Source organism: Zophobas morio, unplaced genomic scaffold (genome assembly GCF_036711695.1).
Source record: "Zophobas morio isolate AGI-343-1 ecotype UQ-CSIRO unplaced genomic scaffold, CSIRO_AGI_Zmor_V1 ptg000044l, whole genome shotgun sequence".
NCBI lineage: Eukaryota > Metazoa > Arthropoda > Insecta > Coleoptera > Tenebrionidae > Zophobas > Zophobas morio.
The window spans coordinates 3,757,555-3,781,292 of record NW_026972149.1 but is presented as its reverse complement, the minus strand read 5'-3'; the positions used below and the strand labels follow the sequence as shown (position 1 = coordinate 3,781,292).

At 32.5% G+C, this 23,738-nt stretch overlaps 2 protein-coding genes and 1 long non-coding RNA gene across 4 annotated transcripts in view; 2 read left to right on the top strand and 1 right to left on the bottom strand.

The window, feature by feature from the left end:
• Positions 1-49: 49 nt before the first annotated feature.
• Positions 50-1,317, top strand: LOC135141313 (COX assembly mitochondrial protein 2 homolog). The gene is made up of 2 exons (XM_064072299.1): positions 50-243; positions 289-1,317. The coding sequence occupies exons 1-2, from the start codon at positions 163-165 to the stop codon at positions 460-462; spliced, it is 255 nt and encodes an 84-aa protein (XP_063928369.1). The 5' UTR covers positions 50-162; the 3' UTR covers positions 463-1,317.
• Positions 1,318-1,362: 45 nt separating this feature from the next.
• On the bottom strand, positions 1,363-10,385 carry LOC135141314 (uncharacterized). Of its 2 annotated transcripts, none has more exons than XR_010282371.1 (3): positions 10,346-10,385; positions 1,731-1,819; positions 1,363-1,668 (listed from the first exon to the last, which is right to left on the bottom strand). It is a non-coding gene; the product is annotated as an uncharacterized LOC135141314 (long non-coding RNA). The 2 variants fall into 2 exon arrangements; XR_010282370.1 differs by lacking the exon at positions 10,346-10,385 and adding an exon at positions 2,481-2,565.
• Positions 2,555-23,738, top strand: part of LOC135141308 (prolyl 3-hydroxylase 2-like) — a 31,102-nt gene continuing 9,918 nt past the window's right edge. The window contains exons 1-6 of the mRNA XM_064072292.1: positions 2,555-3,085; positions 8,684-8,827; positions 8,877-9,057; positions 9,120-9,245; positions 9,295-9,431; positions 9,522-9,626. Of these exons, the coding sequence (XP_063928362.1) occupies positions 2,654-3,085; positions 8,684-8,827; positions 8,877-9,057; positions 9,120-9,245; positions 9,295-9,431; positions 9,522-9,626 (1,125 nt within the window). The 5' untranslated portion in view covers positions 2,555-2,653. The remainder of the gene's footprint in view (positions 3,086-8,683; positions 8,828-8,876; positions 9,058-9,119; positions 9,246-9,294; positions 9,432-9,521; positions 9,627-23,738) is intronic.

Below are 23,738 nucleotides of genomic sequence, written 5' to 3'. Positions count from 1 at the left end.
TTTAAATCAGTGGCGCCATCTACACAGCAAAACGCATGCGCAAAAGTCACACGTTTCTGTTTTGACAGACGTCAAACGTTTTGTTTTCGGCATTTGTTATTACAAGTCTAATAAGGCTTTAAAAAATTTATATAACCATAAATTCGAAAACAAATCGCCAAAATGCATACAGATTTATCCCCGCACTTGCACACAGACACGTGCAATAATTTGATTCAACAATTACAAGAGTGTCACAAAGAGGTTAGTTGGAACAGGTTAGAAATCGTAATCCAATGTTACTTTTAGCATTCATTTGCAAGATTCGTTGGAATTTGCAATAGCTTCGATACGGCGGTCACAAAATGTCTGAAAGAGGAAAGGCTACGACGAAGGCAACACAATTATGAACAATCTTTGCAAAAGAAAGCAAAATTAAAAGAACTGTTTCAACAAGATCGAAAACAAACACAGGAAAAGTGATGCTTGGATGTGAAAGTGTGTACATAATGTTATACAGTGAAACCTGTCTATGCCGGACTCTGTAGAAGGCGGAAAACTGCTCATCGCGGAAATTTTCCGCAGTCCCGTTTTTTCAAATACCTAATTTAATGTATTTTGGTCCGTATAAGCCGGAAACTGTATAACGCGGAAACGGAAAATATTTGTAAGTCCCAACGTGTCAAAATACATCCACCCAACTCTGTGTAAAACGAAAGCGTGAACAAAGTTGATGATTTCTACGAAAAATATATAATTCAATTCGTGGACCTGCAGGTGCATTTTTTGTCAACAGAAAATCACTGTTCTCAATTCTCATTTAATTGGTGTCTCTCGTGGTTATATGTGTGTTCGCAATGGCCCATAAAACGACCAACAATAACAACAAAATGGATTTAATTAATGTACACGAGCAGCAAAATTTGAGTGTTAAAGAAATTTGCAAAAGTTCGGTTGTAAAAAACGCAAGTGTATCAAATTATAAGACATATCCTGAAATAAATTAGAGAGTAATGGCAAAGCGGTGAGTGTGTAGCCAACCTTTTGCAGTTGAGAACAAGCATGGAAAATATATCTAAATGGCCGAAAAAGCAAATAACAATAAACAACTATTTCAAATAATTCTTTTATATGTACCTATGTATTCAATGTAATAAAAATTCATTTCCGTTTTATAGAGGTGTGCTTTCCGTCATAGCCGGGTTTCCTGTAAAAGCCGGAACCCTGTTTAAGACGGATACAAATTTTGGACCCGCGCGATTCCGGCATAGACAGGTTTTACTGTATTTGCTGTGTTTTACGAAATGTATGTAAATAAATAAAAAGCTGACACAATTAGATGCCTATTTGTGTACTTAATAATACTAATGATGTAATAGCACTATGTATAAACAAATGTGTGCGATGGTTTTTATTTTAATACAAATTATATGCATATTGGGGTAGATGGGATCATGTGGGGTCACTCCATTAAGTATAATAAAAACATGTTGTGTTGCGTAACTAGGCAACCAATTATACAGATAAATTCCATGATGCTTTGATGAATTATAGGTTTAATTATAACGTTTTTTGAAATTTCCCGCCTGCAAAAGTTCCAGCTACCTGGCTGATTTTCCAATTTTACCGATCTTACATATTATCACACATATCCGCACTGAGAGCTTCTGTAGTCTAGGGACAGGAAGTCTAAAAAAAAATTATTAGATATGTCAACTACCCGTCTAGACTAAGGTCCCTAAACACTGAACTAGGTTTTGTGGTGGTCTAGATCCATCGCTGGCATGTCCAGGATGTCCCAATCCCCGATTTATTAACTTTTTTCTTTATTTCTTGACTTCTACAAATATTAAAAAAAATGCGGTTTTAGTCACTTCAGACAGCGCTTAACATTAAATTTAGTTTTAATAAAGCAATAAGTATAAGCTACAGCACTTTCTGAAAAACGTTTTTTACGACGTTTTTGTAGGCAAATTCGTTTAGGAAATATCGATTTAAATTCAATTTTGCTTGAGCATTACGTGGGATGATTGTGATTGCAAATGTAATTGTATCCCAAACATTTTAAATGAATTTCATTTCTGAGCAACGAAAGTGCTAATTTGTCTTTTCTGACACAACGAAAGTGTTCAGTCTTCTGTTATCCACTACCAATCGAAAAGCTATAAATAGTTACTTAGATATAAAGCAGAAAAAACAGTGTAATGTCATAATTAAAAATGGTGACTGGATAAAATTTAATTTAAATTGTTGATTTCATCCATTTTGTTATAAACTGAATTTATTTTAATAATTTTGGTACGTTGAACTTCATCTGGTGTCTGTCGTTCGATTATCATCATCGAAATAAAAATAAAAAACATATTTAAGTAGTATCAAAATACAAAGATGAGTCATTTTATGTGCAATTTTTTTCTTTTATAAACTGGTTATAAATTATTATAAAATAATAAACAGGTTATTTATTTTTCTTTGTTGCGCTTTAACCGCACATTTCTTACCTGATTCTTCATTAAACTACAAATCAGCGCAAATTACCGTGTAATCTCTAAACATAGTCTCTTAGCCATCCAGTTCCAGCTGCTGCTAGGACAAGATTACACCCATTGTCAATTAGCCGGCGCGCCCGGGTTATACAGCTGAGTAGTTTTCAGTAAGTCAGTGTGACTTAACCATGGTGGCGTACGCACGTGTTATTTACGCAGTCTTGCTTAGTTGGGTGACACATGTGTTTACAAAAGGTGAAAACATAACAGAATCATGCATGTATCTGTATGAAAAGGGTGTTGAAGCATACCTGGACAATCGATTTGACGAATGCGTGGTTAATTTCGAAAACGCTATACAAAAATACAAAGATTACACACAAAAACTACAGAACTGCCGAATCAAATGTAAGCGGGAGGCTGATTTCTCTGAGCCGCTTTACCCTGTGGATGTGGACAATTTGCTGTTTTATGAAAGGGCAGTGAAAGCGACACTGTGTATAGTGAGATGTAAAAGGACCAAGAAGAATACTTTCGATAAGTTTAATATTAATAAGGAGGCGCAAAAATTGTTTCAACAGCTGAAGCCGTACGAGTACTTGCATATTTGTTACTTTCAGGTAAAAGAGTTGCGCTATTTTTGTGTTTGGGTGTAAATAGGAACATAAGTGCCCGTGTATTTTTGGAGGCTATCAACACTCTCGATTAAGTTCTTGTAATTTTCGTATGTGGATAATAAAAAACAAGTTTATTTTTGTGAACTTCCGGATTGACATGTAACGCGATAATAAAATTCGTGTCTTCTTTGAAGCGAAGTTTGTTGGTTTAACTCTTAACGTTTTGCAGAAACTTCCGCCAGTGGTTATTAATAGAATTATCTAATTTCAATCGGGCTTTTAACACTGTTAATTAGTCTATATGGGAACATTTGCGATGTGGGTGGGAGTTGAACTTTATTACTCATTAGAAGTATTATTACAGATGTGGCTCCAAATTATCTGGTATAAACTTAATATTGTACGTTAATTACGCCAAATGTATTTCCACCATAAGGCCGCTGACGTAATTGCAACCATAAAATTCAAGGGACAATGAGCCAAACCGCACATTTCATCCTGCAGTTTGCAATAATCCGGTCATTGTTTTAAATAGAGTATTGTCATAATCGCTCTAGGCTATTTAATCGTCTTAGTCAAAATACGATACTTTGTTTGCACTTTCGAATTTAACAGAAATGACATCACCTCATTTTACACAAAATGTTTTCCGTCGATAAGTACCCTATCCTACACCTAAGTAATAATCTTTGGTAAAATAAGATTTACAGTCGCACTTTAACGACTTTAAGCTGATTATTTGCGTACATGATTTACGCACAACAATGAAATTGGTTTCTGGAGCTATTACCGCCAAGATAAATTTTATCCAATGTCGTTCTATTTTATCTCGCGTACATTCACTTGACCGACTGCAATAATGCGTTCCACAATAACAATGCAGCAGCAAACAAATTTATAAATTAGAATAAATGTAACATCTGCTTAAGCTGGATGAATTTTGGTGATATAATTAATTGTCTGCAATAAACGTCGAAAAATTTCTATCAGAAACATGATTTCAAGAAACATCAAAATGGGGATCAAATTTTAATGAAAAGTAAACAAGATGAAATAAAGAACATTTATTTGCGGCGATGTGACAGAAACGGGAGTTTAGGGTTTTCATTTAATTTCAATTTATCTGTCACTTGTTTCCTACTGACGTAACGGGTCAATGATCATAAGATTGCACAACAGAAATTATTTATTTTGTTTTTTAAATGTGCAACAACAAAATTTTATTTTTAAATGGGTTCATAATTAATTGCAAACGGTTATGTTTACAGTTAAAACTATTAATTAATTAATAAAATAACAAGCGGGGACAAAACAAGTTCATTTTTCTTGGCGTTTCACATTTCCGTCTTTCGAACTATCAATCCGTCTGTCTGTCCGTTTTTTTATAGACCACAATCATGCAAATATTAAGTACAAGTTGTGGTATTAATTGCTGTCGTATTTTAAATTTACCGTCAAAGAAAAAGAAATCATCTAACTTTATGTTTTCTACGTTTTTGTTCATTTAACAAAGAAATGGTACCAATAATTTTGTATATCTTAGTAGTACTTGGTCTTCGTATATTCGAAAGAGTACCACAATTGATATTAAACTTAAATCTCATTTTTACTAAAGTAACTGGTTTTTTAACTAATTTTAGCTACAAATATAATTTAGTGGTAAATTTGGAAACTATTCACCACCTCCACCAACTTGATGGCGTCAACTCTAAAAATTGTTGATAAATTTGACTAGAAATGTCTTCGGGACGAACATCCTGTGTTTATTATTTGATAATCTAACTCTGTTTTGTAAGTAACATCATCAGATTTTATTTTTTTCTCAAAAATGCATACAACTGATTTAGGATTCACAGAACGTTGATTAAAATGTGGTAACTACTAACTCTTTAGAAATAATAAAGAAACGGTGTTCACGGGCAAAGAGAGACGGAAGATGTTTTCTGTCTGTATGAGTACCAAGTGTCTATGCGCATGTATCACTTACAGATCAAGCAAGTACGAGTGCATGCGCAGTACAGTTTGGTTGTATTTTCGGGGTCTTCTTGACAACAACAATCGGCTCAATACTTTCGGAGACAGACGGACAGACATGAAAGGTCGAGAAAACATGAAAGTAGAGAGTCGGCTGACGGACTCGCTTACGCTCGCGAAGTAATAAGAACAATAAGAGCACCTACAAAATTTTCTCAAGTTGAAAACCACTCGTAATCTTTGCATATATTTATATTTTTGCCCAGCCATTTTCAAAATTTCGCAGAGTTGCCGCGCGTTTCCAAGTGACCGACAGAGAGCGCTGCGAAAATAATCTAATAGGCGGCTTTGCGAGTTGCCATTTTGTTATTTGGGCGTCGGTTGTTAAAAAGTCCTAACAACGCGTCTGCTTGTTCGCTCTTCTGTGAATCTGTAGCGCTGCGCCGTTTTCAAAATTGTTGGGAGTTGGTGACTTGGTGGAGTTCGAATTCGGTTTGTAGTTAACGCCTGCGCAAGAGTTTTAAGCACCATGGAGAAGGCGCGCGCAGTCGAACGAGGTACGCAATGCGAAATACCAGCAGGAGTTCTGGGCACCATTAGGGAACTCAGCCCCGAGGTGCGGGCAACCGCATCAGCCACCGAGGTGGAGGAGACCGGTTCGGGGAGCAAGGCGCAGGAGACAGCTTCGGTAAGCGAAGTCGAGGAGGCTACTGCAGTGGAGACGGCCCAACAAACCGAGCAAACCGCCGAGCTGGTCGAAAAATTTACCCAAACTTTGACTTTGGATGTCTCACCGTCCGAGAGACGTCCTAGAGGCAGAAAAAGGGCAAGAAGCTGTGATTCGTACTTGGTTCGCAAGGAGAAGTATAGAAGGATGTTTGATAGAAACAACAGTTAAATGGTTTGGCTGTTGTCAAGAAGTAATGGGTTTTGGTCCGTTACCTACTATTCTCGTTTTTCAACCATGTTTTTGTATTAAAGTTTCGTTTTTTTGTTGTATTATTTTCTTATTGAGTTACCATTTTTGTATATTTTGCATCGTTTTGTAGTTTTGTATTGAATAAAGTTTGTATTTTGGAAGTTTTAAGTATTTATGTGAAAAATACAAAGGTATGATTGAAAAATTCAAGGTAATTAAGTACCAACAAGTGCCATTAAAAAAGTGAGGTTATGTACAGGCGCCTTTTTAATCCAGTAGTTTTTATAAATTTTCAGTCCTTCATACTGATTCTTATCGTTTAAAATATTCCCGCTTATCATAAAAAGAGCCGTCTGCGCAGTTACTGATATACTAGGTGATTCAGTTATTCCACCCATTGTGGGTTTACTGATAACACAAATATGGCCTGTGTAACTATTTAGTTAGTTTTCAACTTTCAAATCAATCTACGTTCATAAGTAGTTGACGAAGAAAAGATTGATCCCAAGGGCTAACCTCGCCCTTTGAAACATGATCACTAGCCTGTACATGTTAGGGCCTGTTTTTGTAAGCTAGGAAAGTCAGACGGGCATATTCTCAATCCATATGCCGAAACAAAGGATTACAAAAGTGTGACCAAATTTTTTCTGCAACTTATGCTGTCATAGACAATTTTGATTTTATTGGGTATGACCCCTATTGAAGAGTAAATATAGAAATACGTATTCAAATTCATGAACGCTGCCCAAATAAAAAGATCAAAATATAAACTTTATTGCAAAATTTTCTCCAATTCCTTCGACGCTTGTACGTTACATGGTGAAGAGTAAAAGAACCCACTAGATGGCAGACATCGCTCTCCTGTTCAAAAACAGTCCAATAGACTTCGAGGATTGTCATTTTGTATTGTCAAAAGCCGTTGGTGCGCTAACTTCAGCCCGCTTCATTCCCGCTTTGCATATTGGTTTGCACAGTCGTTAAGCTCCAGCAGCCTCCAGTGTTAAATTTTCGATTTTGCGTTTAATTAACGCCTCTGCGCAAGAAAACTCTTCTCAGCGCTTAAGAAAAATGGCAGAAGCGCGCGCATCTGGGCAAGCTCAGCAATCCTATGGACAGTTGACTATGGAGAAGACCTATTTCATGGATGTGGACGAGCCAATGGAGGTAACTCCAGTAACTCCCGAATTTACTGAGAGATTCAGCCGACCCCGCAAACTCGAAATGCCGCCGGTCGCTGGAAAACGTTCAAGAAGCAACGATTCGTACGTCTCCGGAAGAAACAAACGTCGCAAAATCGTCATTCAGAGAAGCCACAGTTAAGTTAAAGATACGATGGTAATAACAGCTGATGTTTGCTTTGATACTCTGGTTTCGTGTTTTTGTTTGAGTTTGTTTTGATAAATGTATTAGTTTGTTTTGTAATTTTGTGTTCAATAAAGTCAGTTCTTAAAGTATTGGTGGTGTGAGTGCAAGATTTGGTTGATTTTGGAGCTGTCATGGCTTAAATCTTTCGATATTCCTGTTTAAATCAAGTAAGTTGTCTTTAAAAGTGAGGTTACACGCAGGCGCTGCTTGGATTCCACCCGTAGTCCGTAGTCATACAGTGGTCACACCAACAATTGCTAAATCAAGATTACAAGTAAGATATACTGCAGTTACAACCAAGGAAGCAGGTTAGGATTACGAGTGTGGAATTACTAGACAAACAGCCTAAAATATGATTTGACGCTATATTATATTCGGTTATATAGTGGTGGTTCAAGAAGTGCATTTGTTGTTTTTTTTCATTCATAGAACCAATTTTGTGGGAAGAATCTTTTATTTCTTTCTAAATTTGGTAAGATTGAAAGTCCGTTGACAGTTGCTTGTGACGTTTCCGCAGTCAGGAAATCTGACGTAACATTTAAAGAGATGTACCAACATAAAAAATTATAGTACACCCTTCAATATTGTCAAATAGTAAAGATGTAAAAAATACACCACGGCGGACCAAACTGTTATCTATACTAGATCAACGAATCTACCGTCTTTATTTGTCAAAAAACTCGTGTCAGCTTTCGTATGTTAAACTTTAGGTTTAGATCCAGATTCATATTTTGCCGACCTAAAGTGAGGCTGGCGCCGGCCTAGTCATAAAAAAAGGAAATCCAAATGCGAATGTTGCGGCTAGACGGAAGTGTGTGTCGGTTTTGTCGCTTCATTACGAAAACAATAAGCGAATAAATTACGCCTTTTGTAGTACAGCGGGTGTTTTTGTGCCTCTTGATTTTATTAGAGTAGGCTGGACATCAAACAATACGCCTTTAGCGCAGGCTGTTCATGCGATTTTCACGTGATTACTGCCTCTGTTCGGCGTTCCAATATAAACTGAACATTTCTTAAAGCAATAAAGCTAACACTGACCACGAAGCAGTTTACGACTGTTTCTTTCATGCTTTGATTGTTGGTCGCTTTGTTGGTCCCTAAAAGTAAAAAACCAACGACGTGTGTACTCTTAACAAACAAACAAACGTTCTATTGCCGCTCAAAATTAATAAAATAAATGTACATTCGCACCGCTTTGAATTCTAAAATTAGCACTACATTTTAGATCAGTTGTACGTTTTCAACATCCAACTCGAATTACTGCTGGGTCCAAATTTTTATGAAAGCGAGTTTTGTTGTTTCAGTCGTAAAAAAGGTGTTAATGGTTTGATTGCTCTTTCCAGAATAAAGAAATCCAAAAGGCGGCATCTGCTGCGTTTACTTATTTAGTGTTGCATCCAGATGATAAAATAATGTCTGCGAATTTGAAACACTACGCTGCCTTGGAGGGTGTTGATATTACGGAAGTTGTGAATTTTGAAGCCAAGGTAAGTCGAGACGAGAGCTTGATGTGTCGGAGTTAATTTATCGTTTCAGGATTATGTTTATTTGTACATTCATGGAGCGGATGCGTATGAGAAGAAAGACTGGAATGGGGTTGTGCAAAATATGGAAGAATCGCTAGCTTCGTATCTGCAAGCGGAGGATGATTGTAGGGCGCTTTGTGAAGGACCGTTCGATCAAGGGTGGTATCCCGATTTCATCCCCTCCATAGCTAGTAAGTGACTTAAGTTAGACCGACTAACGTTTTTTGATTAAAAATGTTTGCTCAATTGTCAGATCACTTCACCTACTGCTTAAAATGTAAACAGAGGTGTGCAAGTCAGTTGAATTCGTTGAATGGAGAGAAACACGAAGATTTACTTCCGAGTCACTATCACTATTTACAGTACGCTTATTTTAAGTGTAAGTAACCCCAATCGTTTTAAAAATTTTTATTGCTTTCTTTTTTTAGTGGGTAATTTAAAAGACGCTGGTGCAGCTGTAGCTAGTTATTTGTTGTTTTATCCAGACGATGATACTATGTTAGAAAATAAGGACTACTATGGTAGATTACCGAAAGCAAACGTAGATCTCTTTACTCCTAGACCTGTAAGTAACTACAAATTTGATATTATTTTGCTGAGTTTCATTGGAAAAAGCTTGTACTAGATAGGAATACATTGTATTTATTGTCTTCAGGAAGCAGTGCATTATATACAAAGGCTTATGTACGAACGAAGGATCTTAAAGTACATTGCTAGAGAATTTAAATTTGAAGATCCCTCCAAGGAGAAACCGTCTGAGGTAGTTAATAGGTATTCTCTTATTTTAATTAATTTGAACGTCGGTAAGTTACCATCAAGAATATGTACAGTTATGCAGTGGCAACACTGAATGCTCTAAGAAAACAATACTTTTCCGCGAGTTTAAAAAGTTTTTCTGCTGTCGCATGATATTTTTGTCTGATTATTACAAAACTCAGTCAGTTATTTTAACTTGTATGAAATTTCGTTTCTTTCTATGGTATCGGCAGTTACACAATTTCTACAAGTCGTCATGAATTTTTTCCCACAGCGTTTCTACTCTGACCGCGTGAATTCATAACGCACTATGCTTTTTTTTACATTGCTCATTACCGAGTTTGTTATTATACTTGAGTAATGTCTGTATTAACAACCTGCTTACCGGATAACAGCTTATATTGTAAATGGTTTGTTTTACATATAACTGACATTAAAATTTCCACCATAGCATCCATTGTCATAACAATACAAAGCAAGAGACTGTCATACAAGCGTGCCGCGCTTACGGTATTATGGCTTAATGTGCTGGCTATGAACAACAAATAACAATATGCTTGAAATACGCAATGATTTTTAGCGTGTTCCGTGAATATGTTTTTAACCTCACTTTAAACATCTTAAGATTTAGCTGTTTCTTAGTAACAAAGTACGTTTTATTTTCAGACCCCAATACATTTTTTATGTTATATATACGTGTAAATTGTTTTCTACTCAGTTTACCTTTTCTAAACAAAATATTTCACAGTAGAATCGCGTGTGGCTTCGATGCATGATCACCGACTGGTTTCATTGCGCGTACAATACTGCGCACTGGATGCATCCGTGACGTCACCATCACGTTTTAAATCGAAAAACGTGCGTGGTAGAAATTGTTTACCTCGAGAACAATAGACTCTGTGTCGGCATCGCATTCCTTCCCACAGAAAAAAGAAAAAATGGTATTAATGATCCACGTTAATGGACGAATTGGTGTTTTGAGTTATTTAGTAAAACCTAGGTAATGTTTATTGAAAATGATGTTACCTGTACATTTTTTTGATAAATTTTATTCAGTTCAAATAAATTTGAATTTTTAAAACAGTGGCTTGTAAAATCCTAAAACAATCCGAATTAATAGCCGGTAGGAAACAGTTGGATTTGGAAAAACAGTTTTCTTTTAAATTCGTTGGTTTATATTGTTTTAATATGTTAAAAATTGAATAAATTACGTTGGGGGATAACTAATGTGTATATTGGAGAACCTTGAATCGCTTTTAATAAATATGGTAACCTGCGCAGACTTGTACACTTTTATGGACGCCATCACGCATGCTACGTTGCCAGTTCAGAAATTTTTTACTTAGTCTCTAAAAATGGAAATACGTATGTATTACAATGATCAATTTATTCACCAAGGTAGTGCTTGCTCAACATCAGTCTAATTCACAAACTTAAGTACACAAAATATAAAAAATGTCGCATATTAAAATAATCTATGATTATTGATAACCATCATTTCCAAAAATGCTCACCCATACACACATCATTAAAAATATAAGATGATTTACAAAGATAACAAATGAATTCTACTACTAATAAGGCCCCTTCAGAACACAATACACTTTTAATACTTATAGCCTGGTTTTCAAGATAACTTTTGAAAAGTTAAAATTTTTAAAGAATTTGAAAGGTTTTTCCAAACGTACCCTTTTCAAAAAAGTCACCATTTCAAGGAAAATACACCGTTTTTTCAAACAAGAATACGGTTTGGTCCAAACAAATTTCCCTTTTAAAAACATTTAAAATTAGGAATTTTACCTTGATTTCAAAGATTTTACACTGTTTAGAATTTTGTACTAATAAGGCCCCTTGAGAACACAGCTACTTTTTAAGGAAAACACCCCGATTTTCAAGGGTTAACAGAAAAGCAGAAAAATCGTGAAAAGACTCCCGTTTTTTAAGGTATATTTTAAAATTAACATTTTTTGAAGAATTTGACCGGTTTTTCCAAACGTACCCTTTTTTAAAAAAGTCAAAATTCGGACAAAGTCCTCATGAGCGAAGCGAATTTTAAGAAATATATCCTGTTTTATCAAACGTGAATACGGTTTCGTACAAACAAATTCCCCTTTTAAAAACACTTAAAATTCGTCTTTTAACCCTGTTTTTCTGTTGGGCTACTTCAGAACAAAAATGAATATTGTTTCGGCCAAGAAAATGAAATGGAAAAAAAGACTTTTACTAATACAGACGTTGAATCAGTTTTATTATTTGATCGATAAGACCACATTTAAATCCAAAAACTGTCAAGTCAAATTTATCAGATTTAACTAATGTATTCGAAATATCATCAAATTCATAATACATTTTATCTTTAAAGAAATATAAATTTCTATATCTGAATGCTCCGCTTATATTTGGAGGTATTCCAGCAAATAATTCTGAAATAAGGCCATTTTTCTTTGATCTAAACAGACACTCATCAAACTCAATGTACAAGACTTTATCATAAAATATATATGTTTTTCCAGAATAAGTTCTAAATATTGCATCAATTCTTTTTCCTTTTGGTATTCCTAAATTTTCAATAGATTGACCATTATATCCACTTTTAACATTAAAACTTGGAAAATCAATTAAATAATATAAATTTTTGACAACTATTAAAACATCACCTGAAGGTCTTTGATAAATATGTGAAATTTCTTTAAAATCATCTGTCAAAAAATATAAATAATCTTTAATTAATTTCGGTTCTTTATCATAAGTCATGTCTTTTAAATTGACTAACCAAACATATTTCTTATAAAAAATATACATATGATGATTTGCAATTAAGAATGTATCAATTTCTTTATTAAAATCACATAAATTACTGAATATACCTCTAGGCTGACCTTCAGGGACGCTTTGCCCTACAGTAGGTTTAACTGTTGTTGTTGGTATTAATTCATATTTTAATCGTTCAGGTCTTCCATATAAATATTGAATTGCCCACACATCATCTTGTGATAATTCAAAAATATCTCCAGTATAATAGGCATACATAATTGATTTATTGTTGGCAGAATGTTCAATACCTAATGTATGTCCAATCTCATGTAATAATACAGTAAAAAAATTTGATTGTCCATCTGGTGTATCACTTGGTTCACCAAAATACCAGTTTTCTGATTTATCAAAATGAATTCCTCGACATTCATCATTATTTGGAAAGAAACCGTGTGCTAATATATTTCCTTTTCCATCAAATTTATTGTTACATATTCCTTTTTGACAGCGAGCATTATTATAGTGTTGAAATGGTGTTTTAGCAAAAGAAATGACTATATCTGGTTTAACACTATTATAATTAAACTTTAAATTTGAAACAGATTCCCATTGATCAAAAGCTTTTTGTGCTAATTCTTTCATTTCGTTTGATGCTAACGGAAAATACCATTTAAGACTTGTTTTATTCCATTTTTGATAATAAACTCTATATGCTGTTGGATTATCTTTATTTCCACATCTCGGTAGTTTAATCAAATCAAGTGTTTGTTGATTTAATGTTCCATCAACAGGTAAATTGTAATATTCTTGAAACCTTATTAATGCTTCATTGGTATGCGAAGAACTAGTCAAGAACGTTTCTGTTAATGATGATTCATTACTATCTAGTCGCAGACCTGAGTCTGCTTCAGCTGACGCTAAATACCCAAATTGTTCTAAATAACTTTGAATCTTTGATTCATCGTAAGGTTTTACTGAAGTTGTAATATTAACTTCATCTGAACTTTTTACAGTAGTGAGAAATAAGAAAAAAATAATATATTTCATTTATTAGAGTAAATTTAAATATCTTCAGAAATAATTATATCGACATCTAAATCTTCATAATCTTTAGACTTGAAGATCATATTATCTCTTTGTAGAGACACTTTTTGGTTTTTATCAAGAAAATATGAAACAGCGTCATATAACTCATATAACTTACTAATTTTTGATGACTCTGAAAATAAGTCAACAACGGATAAATATAACTTCAACCCTCCTTCTAAAATAAAGAATAATCCATTAGCTGGACCAACATCATCTGATTTACTTACAGCAATAACATCATACTTCTTATTAGCCTTTAAATCAAATAATTTAATTTCTTTTGGTTCTGTCATTTATTACAATAAAAATCAAATACCGTTTAAGTGAACTTTTTCTAGGTATTTCTCTCTGGGAAAATAATTAAAATTACTGACAAATTCCTCTTCACGTATATTTATTTCTTTTTCATTTATTTTATCAGCCTTATATAAATGCAATAACTGTCTATAAAATTTATAAATCAACTTATATTCTTCAATTCTTTCTGATATTTTTAATCTCTTATCTAATATTTCTATAACCCCTGCACCAAGAGATAAACAAACTAGTGGAGGAAGGGCTAACGAAGATAATCCCGATGCACTAAATAATAATTTACTAATAGATAATCCGATTCCAATTTTATAAAAATATATGTAACTTTTTCTGTATACATACAAGCGTTTTTGTAGATATTTTTCCATTTATAACATACAAATATTCTGAATCAAAGATTCATCATGAAGGCATAGCCGAATATTGAATAAATAGCTCATGAGTGGACTATGTCCACGAATTTTTTCTCATTGAAGCTACACGGTATCTGTTTAAAAGAATATAATATATCATAAAAATCTTTGCCTCTGTTTACATTAATTATTACGTATATACAGTAATGGCCACATAAAACAGAAGAATTCATTTGCAATTGTGTGCTGTTCCACGCAATATTTTTTCCGCTACTTAATAAATATGTTTTAATTTTTTCTGGTGGAGAAATACCAAAACTGTCAAAATATAAAATATTTCTTAAATATGGTTTGTTTACATAACATACCCAGTGTGAGCCGTAACAATTAGAGGGTTGAAAATTAATTATACCTGATTCATCTTTTCTAATTTTTTTTGGTAACATGTCAATTGCAAAAACACCTCGAAAATTTCGCGTAGCGTGCTGAGCACCAGTCAAAGACGCTTCATGATTTTTCTCATTTTTCATAATATCAGATATTTCTATATTACTTAACCCCCTTTTCCTATCAATTTTATTCCTTGTCCATATGTCTCCGACTTGTTCGGCTTCTTCGGCTTCTTCGGTTTTTTTTTATTCTTTTTTAAACCATCTCCGAAGGCTTTTTGTGCTAATTTAGTACCTGCATATCCAGCTGCACCTAATCCCAATGCTTTGGCTACAGCTATTGCTGCAGGAATTAAAGCAGGTAAAAATCCACCTATCTGTGTTGGAGAAAATTTGATATCACAGTATTTCTTCTTGTCTTTTTTACATTTTTTAATTTCATCAATCTGTTTTTCTCTCAATTTAATAGTTTTATTAGCTTTTTCTGTTAAATCAAATCTTATATTACAATCTATTCTTTTATCTTTGCAACTTTGGAGTTTTTTTATTTGATTAGGTGATAAATATACTTTATAATCAGTCATTTATTTAATTAAAAAGAGCGTCCATGAAATGGACTAGTGCTCCGCGCGCACCAGTCAAAGACGCTTCGTGAGGCAGGCTACTTCATTTCCAAGTAAATCTTTTCATCTATGATATTCATATTTGCAATTCTTTGAGATTCAACTACAGCATATATATAGTAATTAACATTTTGATAATCTTTTAATGTCCAATTAACTTCTAGTTCAGAAGATTTTGTTTTACTAAATAAATTTTCATCATTTTCTTTTGTTACATCAAAAGCAACAACTAAATATCGGTTACAAAAATCTTTATAGCTAACACACGTACCTTCATCCAAATCTTTTTTATAATTACATGAAAGGAATGCGGCATACAAACGTTGTAAATCCTCATTATTCACCAGATATTCATAAGTAGGATGTTGGGTACCATTGATTTTAATATTTATTCTTTCTAAATTCATATTATCAAAAATCATCATTGTCTTGGTAAAATTATCATTTCGTTCAGCTCTAGAAAAAACTATAAAAACTCTAGATATTTTATTTTGATTATTTACAACGCGCCAGTTTCCACTTCCAGAAGACCACAAATTACTACGGTAACAGTTCAGCGCATTCCATCCATAAAGAAAGCTAGAATTGCTAACTAATAATGAAGATAATATTTTTTCAGTTTCTAGTGAGGGTTTTGCTATTGGGATCCACAAACTAATATCAGATATTTCATAATCATAATTTCCATCAACTTTAGCATGTAATATATTTTTCACTCGATTTTTACGTAATTCAATGCGAATTTTTCCATTCAAAACTTTGTTACAGTCTCGTACAAATCGGAAAATTTTAGATAAAGGAATAAATTTTGTAATAGTTTTTTCATCTTTTGTTAATAACCATCTCTCTAAATATCCTTTATTGAATGCAGAATTATTTGTGATTTTTGAAATAATAGTTTTTATATCAACATCTAAATCTTTAAATTTTTCAGATTTATTTTGCGCATCATATTTATATTGAGATGTATCTGCTGAATCTGCTGTGTCTGGATACCAACATAATTGTGATGCTGAAGTGTCAGACACATCTCCTGAAAATTCAATCAGATTTGAAATTAACGAAGCAACACCCACATAATTTGTTTCTTCTATTAATACCTCTTCATAGAATAGCCTCACATAGTCAAAATCATTGATTCCATTGTTTGATATAGTTGCATAATTATTTGGATCGTTTTTAATTTTAGATTTGACAAAAATGTAAGCACCTGATAAATGTTTCCATCCGCTTATGTTAGTTTCGAGCGTATACTGTTCAAGTTCTTTCACATTGACATTACTTTCTCTTATTTCATTGTAAGTATAACTTTTTGTTGATTCATCAATTACAGGCATTTCATCAATACGCCATAAATTGTCTACAACGTTTTCCATTTATTTAAATAAAAAGAAGGCTGATGGAACTGTCTTTTAGGAAACTTCAGCCTTCAGCAGATTTTTAATGATATCCTTTGATTTTTTAGTCAATCGATTCGGTTTGCCCATGAGGCCCTTTTTTATTCCATCACCTCGTAAATGTTCATTCAACGATTTTTCTTTCATTTTGTTTAGAACGGGATTTATAATTTCTTCTTTATATGTAGAAAATGGCGGTGATTTTACGTATGTAGACGCTATATTTTTAAGCCCTGAAGTTACACCTTGAATGATATCCTGTTTATTATTTTCCAAAAAGGTTTTAGTATATTGCGATATAAGAAGCCTAATGCTGGTATAGCAAATTTTTTTATAGATTGAAAAATATTTCCACCTCTAATATCTCTGTGATATTTAAGACCCAACCCATATTGTTTCGGAAATAATTGTTTTCTATGAACGACAAGTACCATTTATTCTACAAGAAAGACCAGCAAGGCGCCCCCAAAGGGGACTACTGAATGTCTAGAACAAAATTTAAGCACTCTCCATTAAAATTTATCAATCGATTTAACTGATTTGTAACAGAAATGCGAATATGAAATATATAATCCGTACGATTAATTGGTAAATATTTTGGATGCGTTGGCTCAATATTAATTAAAGATCTAGGTGAAATATTTGGAGTAAAAGCGTATATAACATCACTTTTAAGATTGTTTTGATAACTAGATGAAATTAAGGAACAGTGAATCAAAATTTGATCAATATCTTTGGTGATATTACCAATTTTTGTTGCATAGTTTATTCCTTGTTTGTATATTTTTTTATCAAATCCTAAAAGCTCATGTATCTTTCCGTGGGAAAAGTCAATTTCATAATCTATGTCGCGTATAATTAGCATAAAACGATTAGTTGCATAATTTACATCAAAATAAAAAGGGGGTGTTTCAAACGTTCCAAAATATTCTTGGATATAATTATTTAATTCATTTTCATCGTACAGACCGTTTGGTAATTTTAATATTTTCCACTCAGATTCCCTTCGGTCATGAGCGCTTCGCGCGAATTCATTTCTAACATCTTCTTTCTTGATTTCGTTATTTTTGGCAGACATACGGGGCACTAGTCCCTTTAGGGACGACCTGTATTTTATTTCATTATTTTTATACTCTTCAGTAATGTTATCCCAACTATACCAGAGACTTGCTGTTTTTAAAGCAATTTCGCCTTTTAATCCGGATAAATTAATAGGATTTTCAGAATAACTTATTTCCAAATCATTTTCTTTAGATCTGATGTGTATTAGGCTCATTTATTAATTTAAAAAATAACTTGAAAACATTCTTTTGTGATCTGACTTTTTTATAAGTTTCATTTTAAGCAATTTATCAAGTATTTCTACGCATTCATTATATACTTCAATTGAATCATTTCCAGCATTTTTTGACGCAATTAATAGACCAAGACGTTCTACCATTTCATTCGGATCTGAAAAAATACTGCTTCCTGTTTGCTGTCTTTCATAGAAAGGAATTTTTCGAATATCTTCTAAAGCACGTTTATATTTTTTCAACTGTGAATACACATATTGTAAATTATCAATTTTTTCCTGTTCTTGTGATTTCTTTGCGTTTGTAATGTATGCATTTAATGATTTTAATTTAGTTGATATTTCGGGTATCGTTGTATCAATTTTTGCATTTCGATTTCTAATGTCTAACGATAATAAATGTGAAGGCTTTTCAAATTTAAATTGTTTTTCAATAATATCAAAATTTAAGTCTTTATTCGGATCTAAACTCAGAATCTTTGATTCTTCGTGAGGCTTCGCTGAACTTATTGAGGAAGCGGGTGAAGGTGAATTCGCTTCGCTCATGAGGGCTTCGCCTGCATTCGGTAATGGTAATATATGATCCGATTCGGCTACATCATCGCTTTCTGCATTCTTTGAAACATTTTTTGAATCCGCTTCGCTCATAAGAATTTGTTGCGTAAATTTGGGCGAAGCCCTCATGAGCGAAGCGAATTCAGTAATATTATCAAGTTTGTCAGTTATAGGCTTCTGTAGTTTTTTAATTTCTTCCTTTGTTAAATGTTCTTTAAATTGCTTTAAATGGATCCTGTTTTTTATTATTTTACGATTTTTTAAAATAGCGTCAATTATTTCAGCATGCGAAGCGTCCATTTTACTATCAGTCATTTATATATAGTGAAAAAAAATAATCCCTGGTATCAAGTTGTTTTTTATGCTCCCAAAATAGTGCAAAACATTCCCCGTTTTCATTTCGACTACAATCCGATCTATTCTTACAGCATCTCCTCTTTCACGACAGCTTATACCGTTTATAGGTATGTGTCTATCGAGGAGAATCATCGGCACGACCATGAATCCATTAACAGGACAGGTCATTCTTGTTCGATATTACTGTAAGTCATGAATAGATGGAAGAGTCCCAAAACCAAGAAATGTTTTGAGAATATTTGGCAGCACTCAGTTGCCCGTCAATCTTCGTGGGTCTTCAATCTCTATGGCCACTCGAGATCTCGCCAGTTCAGATTTAAGAACAACTGCATTCTCAATAAAAAAAGGCGTCGATGGGGATCGAACCAAAACCTTGTAATTATCTGTCTAACTCTTCACTAACTGAGCTATTTGGATCTTGTGCATTCTAATATCTAATCAGCTATATAATCTTATCAAATTACACAATATTACGAAATAAAAAAAGTTGGATTCGAACACGCTGCGAAAGCGTGTGCACATGTTCAGAGCGCGACGCTTTAACTTTAGCGCTAATGCGGTTTAGCGATGAGCGTCCACAAAGCGGACTAGTTATTTGTCTTAAATAAATAAATGGATTCTTTACCTATTCATTTTATTAAAACAGATGAAAAAGAATATTATAACATTAATAAATTAGCGCCAAAATGGCCTTTTATATTAATAATTATAGGACGAAGTGGTTCTGGTAAAACAAATACTGTTGTCAATCTTTTAAAATATTTATTTTTTGATACTTTTTATTTGTATGCAAAAGATTTAGAAGAACCGTATTATCAATTATTACAAAATGTATTTGATGATGAAAAAATTCGTGGACAATCGTACTTTTCATCAGATATAGAAGACATTGTCGATGTAGACGAACTAGATAGAGATAAACAAAATTTGATTGTTGTTGATGATTTTGTAACGGAAAAAGATCAAAAGAAACTGATAGATTTAGCTATACGGGGAAGAAAAATGAATGCTTCAATGATTTATATAACGCAGGATTGGTATAGAGTACCAAAATCAATTCGTTTACAATGTAATTATATTTCAATATTTCCATCCTGTGATGGTAATGATATAAGTTTAATATTTAGAGAAAAGGGATTGGATAAGAAACTTAGGGAATATTATGAAAATAACATTAAATCTTTTGATTGCTTAACTGTTGATTTTAAAACTCCTGAAATGAAATATAGGAAGAATTTTACGCCCATAAATGACATCTGAATACGCTTCGCTCGTGAGGACTTTGCCTGAATACGTTCTTAGAAAAAATAGAAAAAAAGGAGGTAAATCAACAAGAGGACCACCTGGTATAGGATTTAATCTAACAGAAAATGGTGATTATGATATCGCAGGACACAAATTAGTTAATGTAAAGCAACCTGAAAATCCTGGCGATGCTGTTAATTTACAATATTTAACGTCAGCGTCCACAAAGTGGAATAGTGCGCGCGAAGCACTAGTCCATGAAATGGACGTTTTGCATGCTACTGTGGATAAAGTCAATGATAATATGATTAAAAAAGATGATTCTCAAAGTATTCTAAAAATTGTTAAACCTGAACTCAGTAATATGATTAAAAAAGATGATGCAGAAACTATTGTAAATATTGTTAAACCTGAACTCAGTAATATGATTACAAAAGATGATTCTCAAAGTATTTTGAAAATCGTTAAACCTGAACTCAGTAATATGATAAAAAAAGATGATTCAGAAAGCGTTTTAAAAATTGTTAAACCTGAACTCAGTAATATGATTAAAAAAGATTCATTGAATCTAACCGCTACAAGAAAATATATTGATATTGGTAATAGAAGATTAGTTAAAACTGCTAATGCAATTGATAAGTATGATGTTGTCAATAAAGGGCAACTAGATGATACCTTAATCAATTATGGACATTATTCTTTTTTACAGTTTGTAGGAAAAATTCGTTTTATTAAAGAAGTTGATGGACAAAAGGCTGTTACTGTGCTTTTCCTTTATTTTGATGGTGAAGGATTTATTAGATTGCCAATGGATGTGGAAGTTGTAAAATTCTACTCAACGGCTAATTTGAAAGATTTGAATATCAGTAATAATAAAGGAACAATAGATGTTTCTAAACCCTTTATTGTTAGAGAATCTGATCTTTTATCTTTTATGATAAAAAAAGAAAAAGTAAACACGGATGAAAATCTCGGTGGTTATAACCATAATAAACCTTATCTATTAAGTACTCCAATTTTCTTTTATATGTTAGTCAAGTTTTCTGTATAACGTCTTTGACCTATGCACAATCGCTTCGCATGCTACGCACTAGTCCACTGTGTGGACGCTCATGAGGGCTTCGCCTGAATTATTTACAAAATAAAACATATATAAATGGAAAACAATATAGTAATCAACTTAAATGAAAATGGTATCTCTACTCTCTGTTGTACAGTAAATGGTAAACAAATTGAACTTAATCTGACAGAAGATGAAGAAGTTGAAATTTTACGAAAAATTAGTATTATTTTATTAACAAAGTCTGATGAAATCAGTCCAGAGTCAAAGGCGAAGTCCTTATAAGGAAATGAATAATTAAGGATGTTTATTAATTCTTTTATTAATGTCTCCATTAATTACAAAAAACAAATATAACTGGAAAAGTTACAGATATTATCTAAATATGTTTTCTGTATAATAAATGAATACTTATTGTTTTAAATGTAAAAAAAACACAGGTAACAAAAATATAATTGTTAAAGAAGATAAAAAGGGCAAAAATTATTTCTCATCACTATGTCCTGCATGTGGTAAAAAGAAAAGTACATATAAAAGAATCGGCCTGCGGAGCCGTGGTCCCTTTCAGGGGCGCTCATGAATTAGAATCAAATAAATGGATTATTGTAAAATATGCAAAACGAAAACTAAATCCACTGGAGAACCAGAATTTGCGCGAAGCACTCATGGCCGAAGGGAATTTATTGTAAAGTATAAACGCTGGAGAAGAATATCAACTTGCAGAAATTGTCAATCAGTGAAAAATAATTTTTCAAAATCACCTGAAGATATTTTAATTATTGAATTATTCAAACCTGCTAGGAAAAACTATGAAACACGAGTATTCCAACACAAAGGTCTTGATGATACTTGGCAAATAGATATTTATGTTTTCTATAGACCAAAAGGTAAATCAGAAGATCCAAGTTATAATTTAAGAACAAAAGAGGCAAAGCCGAAGACGAATGATTTTAATAAATTTAAAAAGATCAACAAGGGATTTATCTATATTCTAGTTGCTGAAGACACCTTTTCTAAATTTGTATGGGTAGAACCTTTAAAAACTAAATCAGGATTAGAAGTAGCTAATGCATTTTTAAAAATCATACAACAAGCGATTAAAGATAAACACAATCCACCAAAAAATTTACATGCTGATAAAGGAAAAGAGTTTTATAATAAAGATATGAGGATCGTTTTAAATAAATACAATATCAATCTTTACAGTACAGGAACAAAAAATAAAGCTTTCTTTGTTGAGAGGTTCAACCGTACTTTAGGAAATAAATTCAAGCCAATATTATATGACAGTTTTGATTGGATTTCACCACTTCCAAAAATTATAAAATCTTATAACAATTCTTATCATACTACTATTAAAATGAAACCAAAGGATGTAAATAAAGGAAATGAAAGAAAATTGTTAGAAACCGTATATATGATTACATTAACAAATAAAAAACCAAAATTTGAAGTTGGCGATAGAGTTAGATTATCAAATATGGTTGACATATATCGTAACAAATTAAAAACAAATTGGACAGAAGAAATATTTACAGTTGTAGAAAAACGTGTATATAATGTTTGGATTTATTTTGTTTCTGATCTTAATGATGAAAAAATTAAAGAGGGTATATACGAAGCAGAAATGCAACTAACATTATTATAAGAATTATTGAAATAATACAAATAAAAATATATATAATTTTTTTCTTTTCTTTTGTTAATTCAACAATCTTTAAGTTTGCCTTGATTAATAAATTCGCTGTATTCATTTATTAACTAGAGAAAGAGTGTTTGCTAAACGTCTTTTTGCTCGTTCTTTATTGTTATACCTAATAACAGGATTTTTATTCAGTAATGCGTTTATTTTTTCTTCATCATAACTATTTACATCTTTTAATTCTTGTTCCAATACATTAATTTTGTTATCTTTATGCTCGATTTCTTCGTCCATCTTTTCTATTGTTTCAACTGCAGCATTTCCTAATTCTTTTAAAATTCTGTTTTCCATATACAGTTGATTAGATGCTTTAACTTTATTGCCAACAGATAAATTATTAAACTCAATGCAGTCTTTTTTTATTCTATTTTGAATAATTTTTACCTGATTTTTGTCTGCAACATCAATTAGTGCCATTATTTATTAGATAGGGAATTTATAGTCTTATTAAAATTTTTATCAAATTCTTCTTCAGCCTCTTTTGTACTGCCAGCTTTCAGGGACGCTTTGTAATCTGATTGGGATGTGTTTGATTTGTGTTTAGATTTAATTTGTTTCTGTTTTTTGTTATATTGTTCTATATTGTTTGATTTTTTGTTATGTTTAATTAATGTTTCACCAGTGAGAAATTTTATTTGATTCCTAATTGTATTTTCACCAATTTTATTCTGTTTAGCAAACTCTTTTAAGGTAATATTTTTAGAAGTAGGGTCTCCTTTTTGTGCTAAAAAATTTAATGCTAATTGTCTTGATCGCATATTATTTAAATTCTTCACTGACGGAATACTAGACTCTGTTAATGTGTAATCTTTTTTAATTATTATGTTTATCTTTTGTTTAGCTGACTGTTCCCTTTTGGTATTATGAGTCATTTATTATGAAATAATATCTTTCTAATAAATGGATAAAAAAGTTTGTAAAAACTGCAATACTGAAAAAGATTTGGACAATTTTTATCCAAATAAAAAAAGCAAAGGTGGTTA

Excerpts from the sequence above, each read along its gene's own strand:
- LOC135141313 (XM_064072299.1), top strand. The coding sequence starts at position 163 with ATGCATACAGATTTATCCCCGCACTTGCACACAGACACGTGCAATAAT. Across the intron at positions 244-288 it reads TACAAGAGTGTCACAAAGAG|CATTCATTTGCAAGATTCGT; the intron begins GTTAGTTGGAAC and ends TGTTACTTTTAG.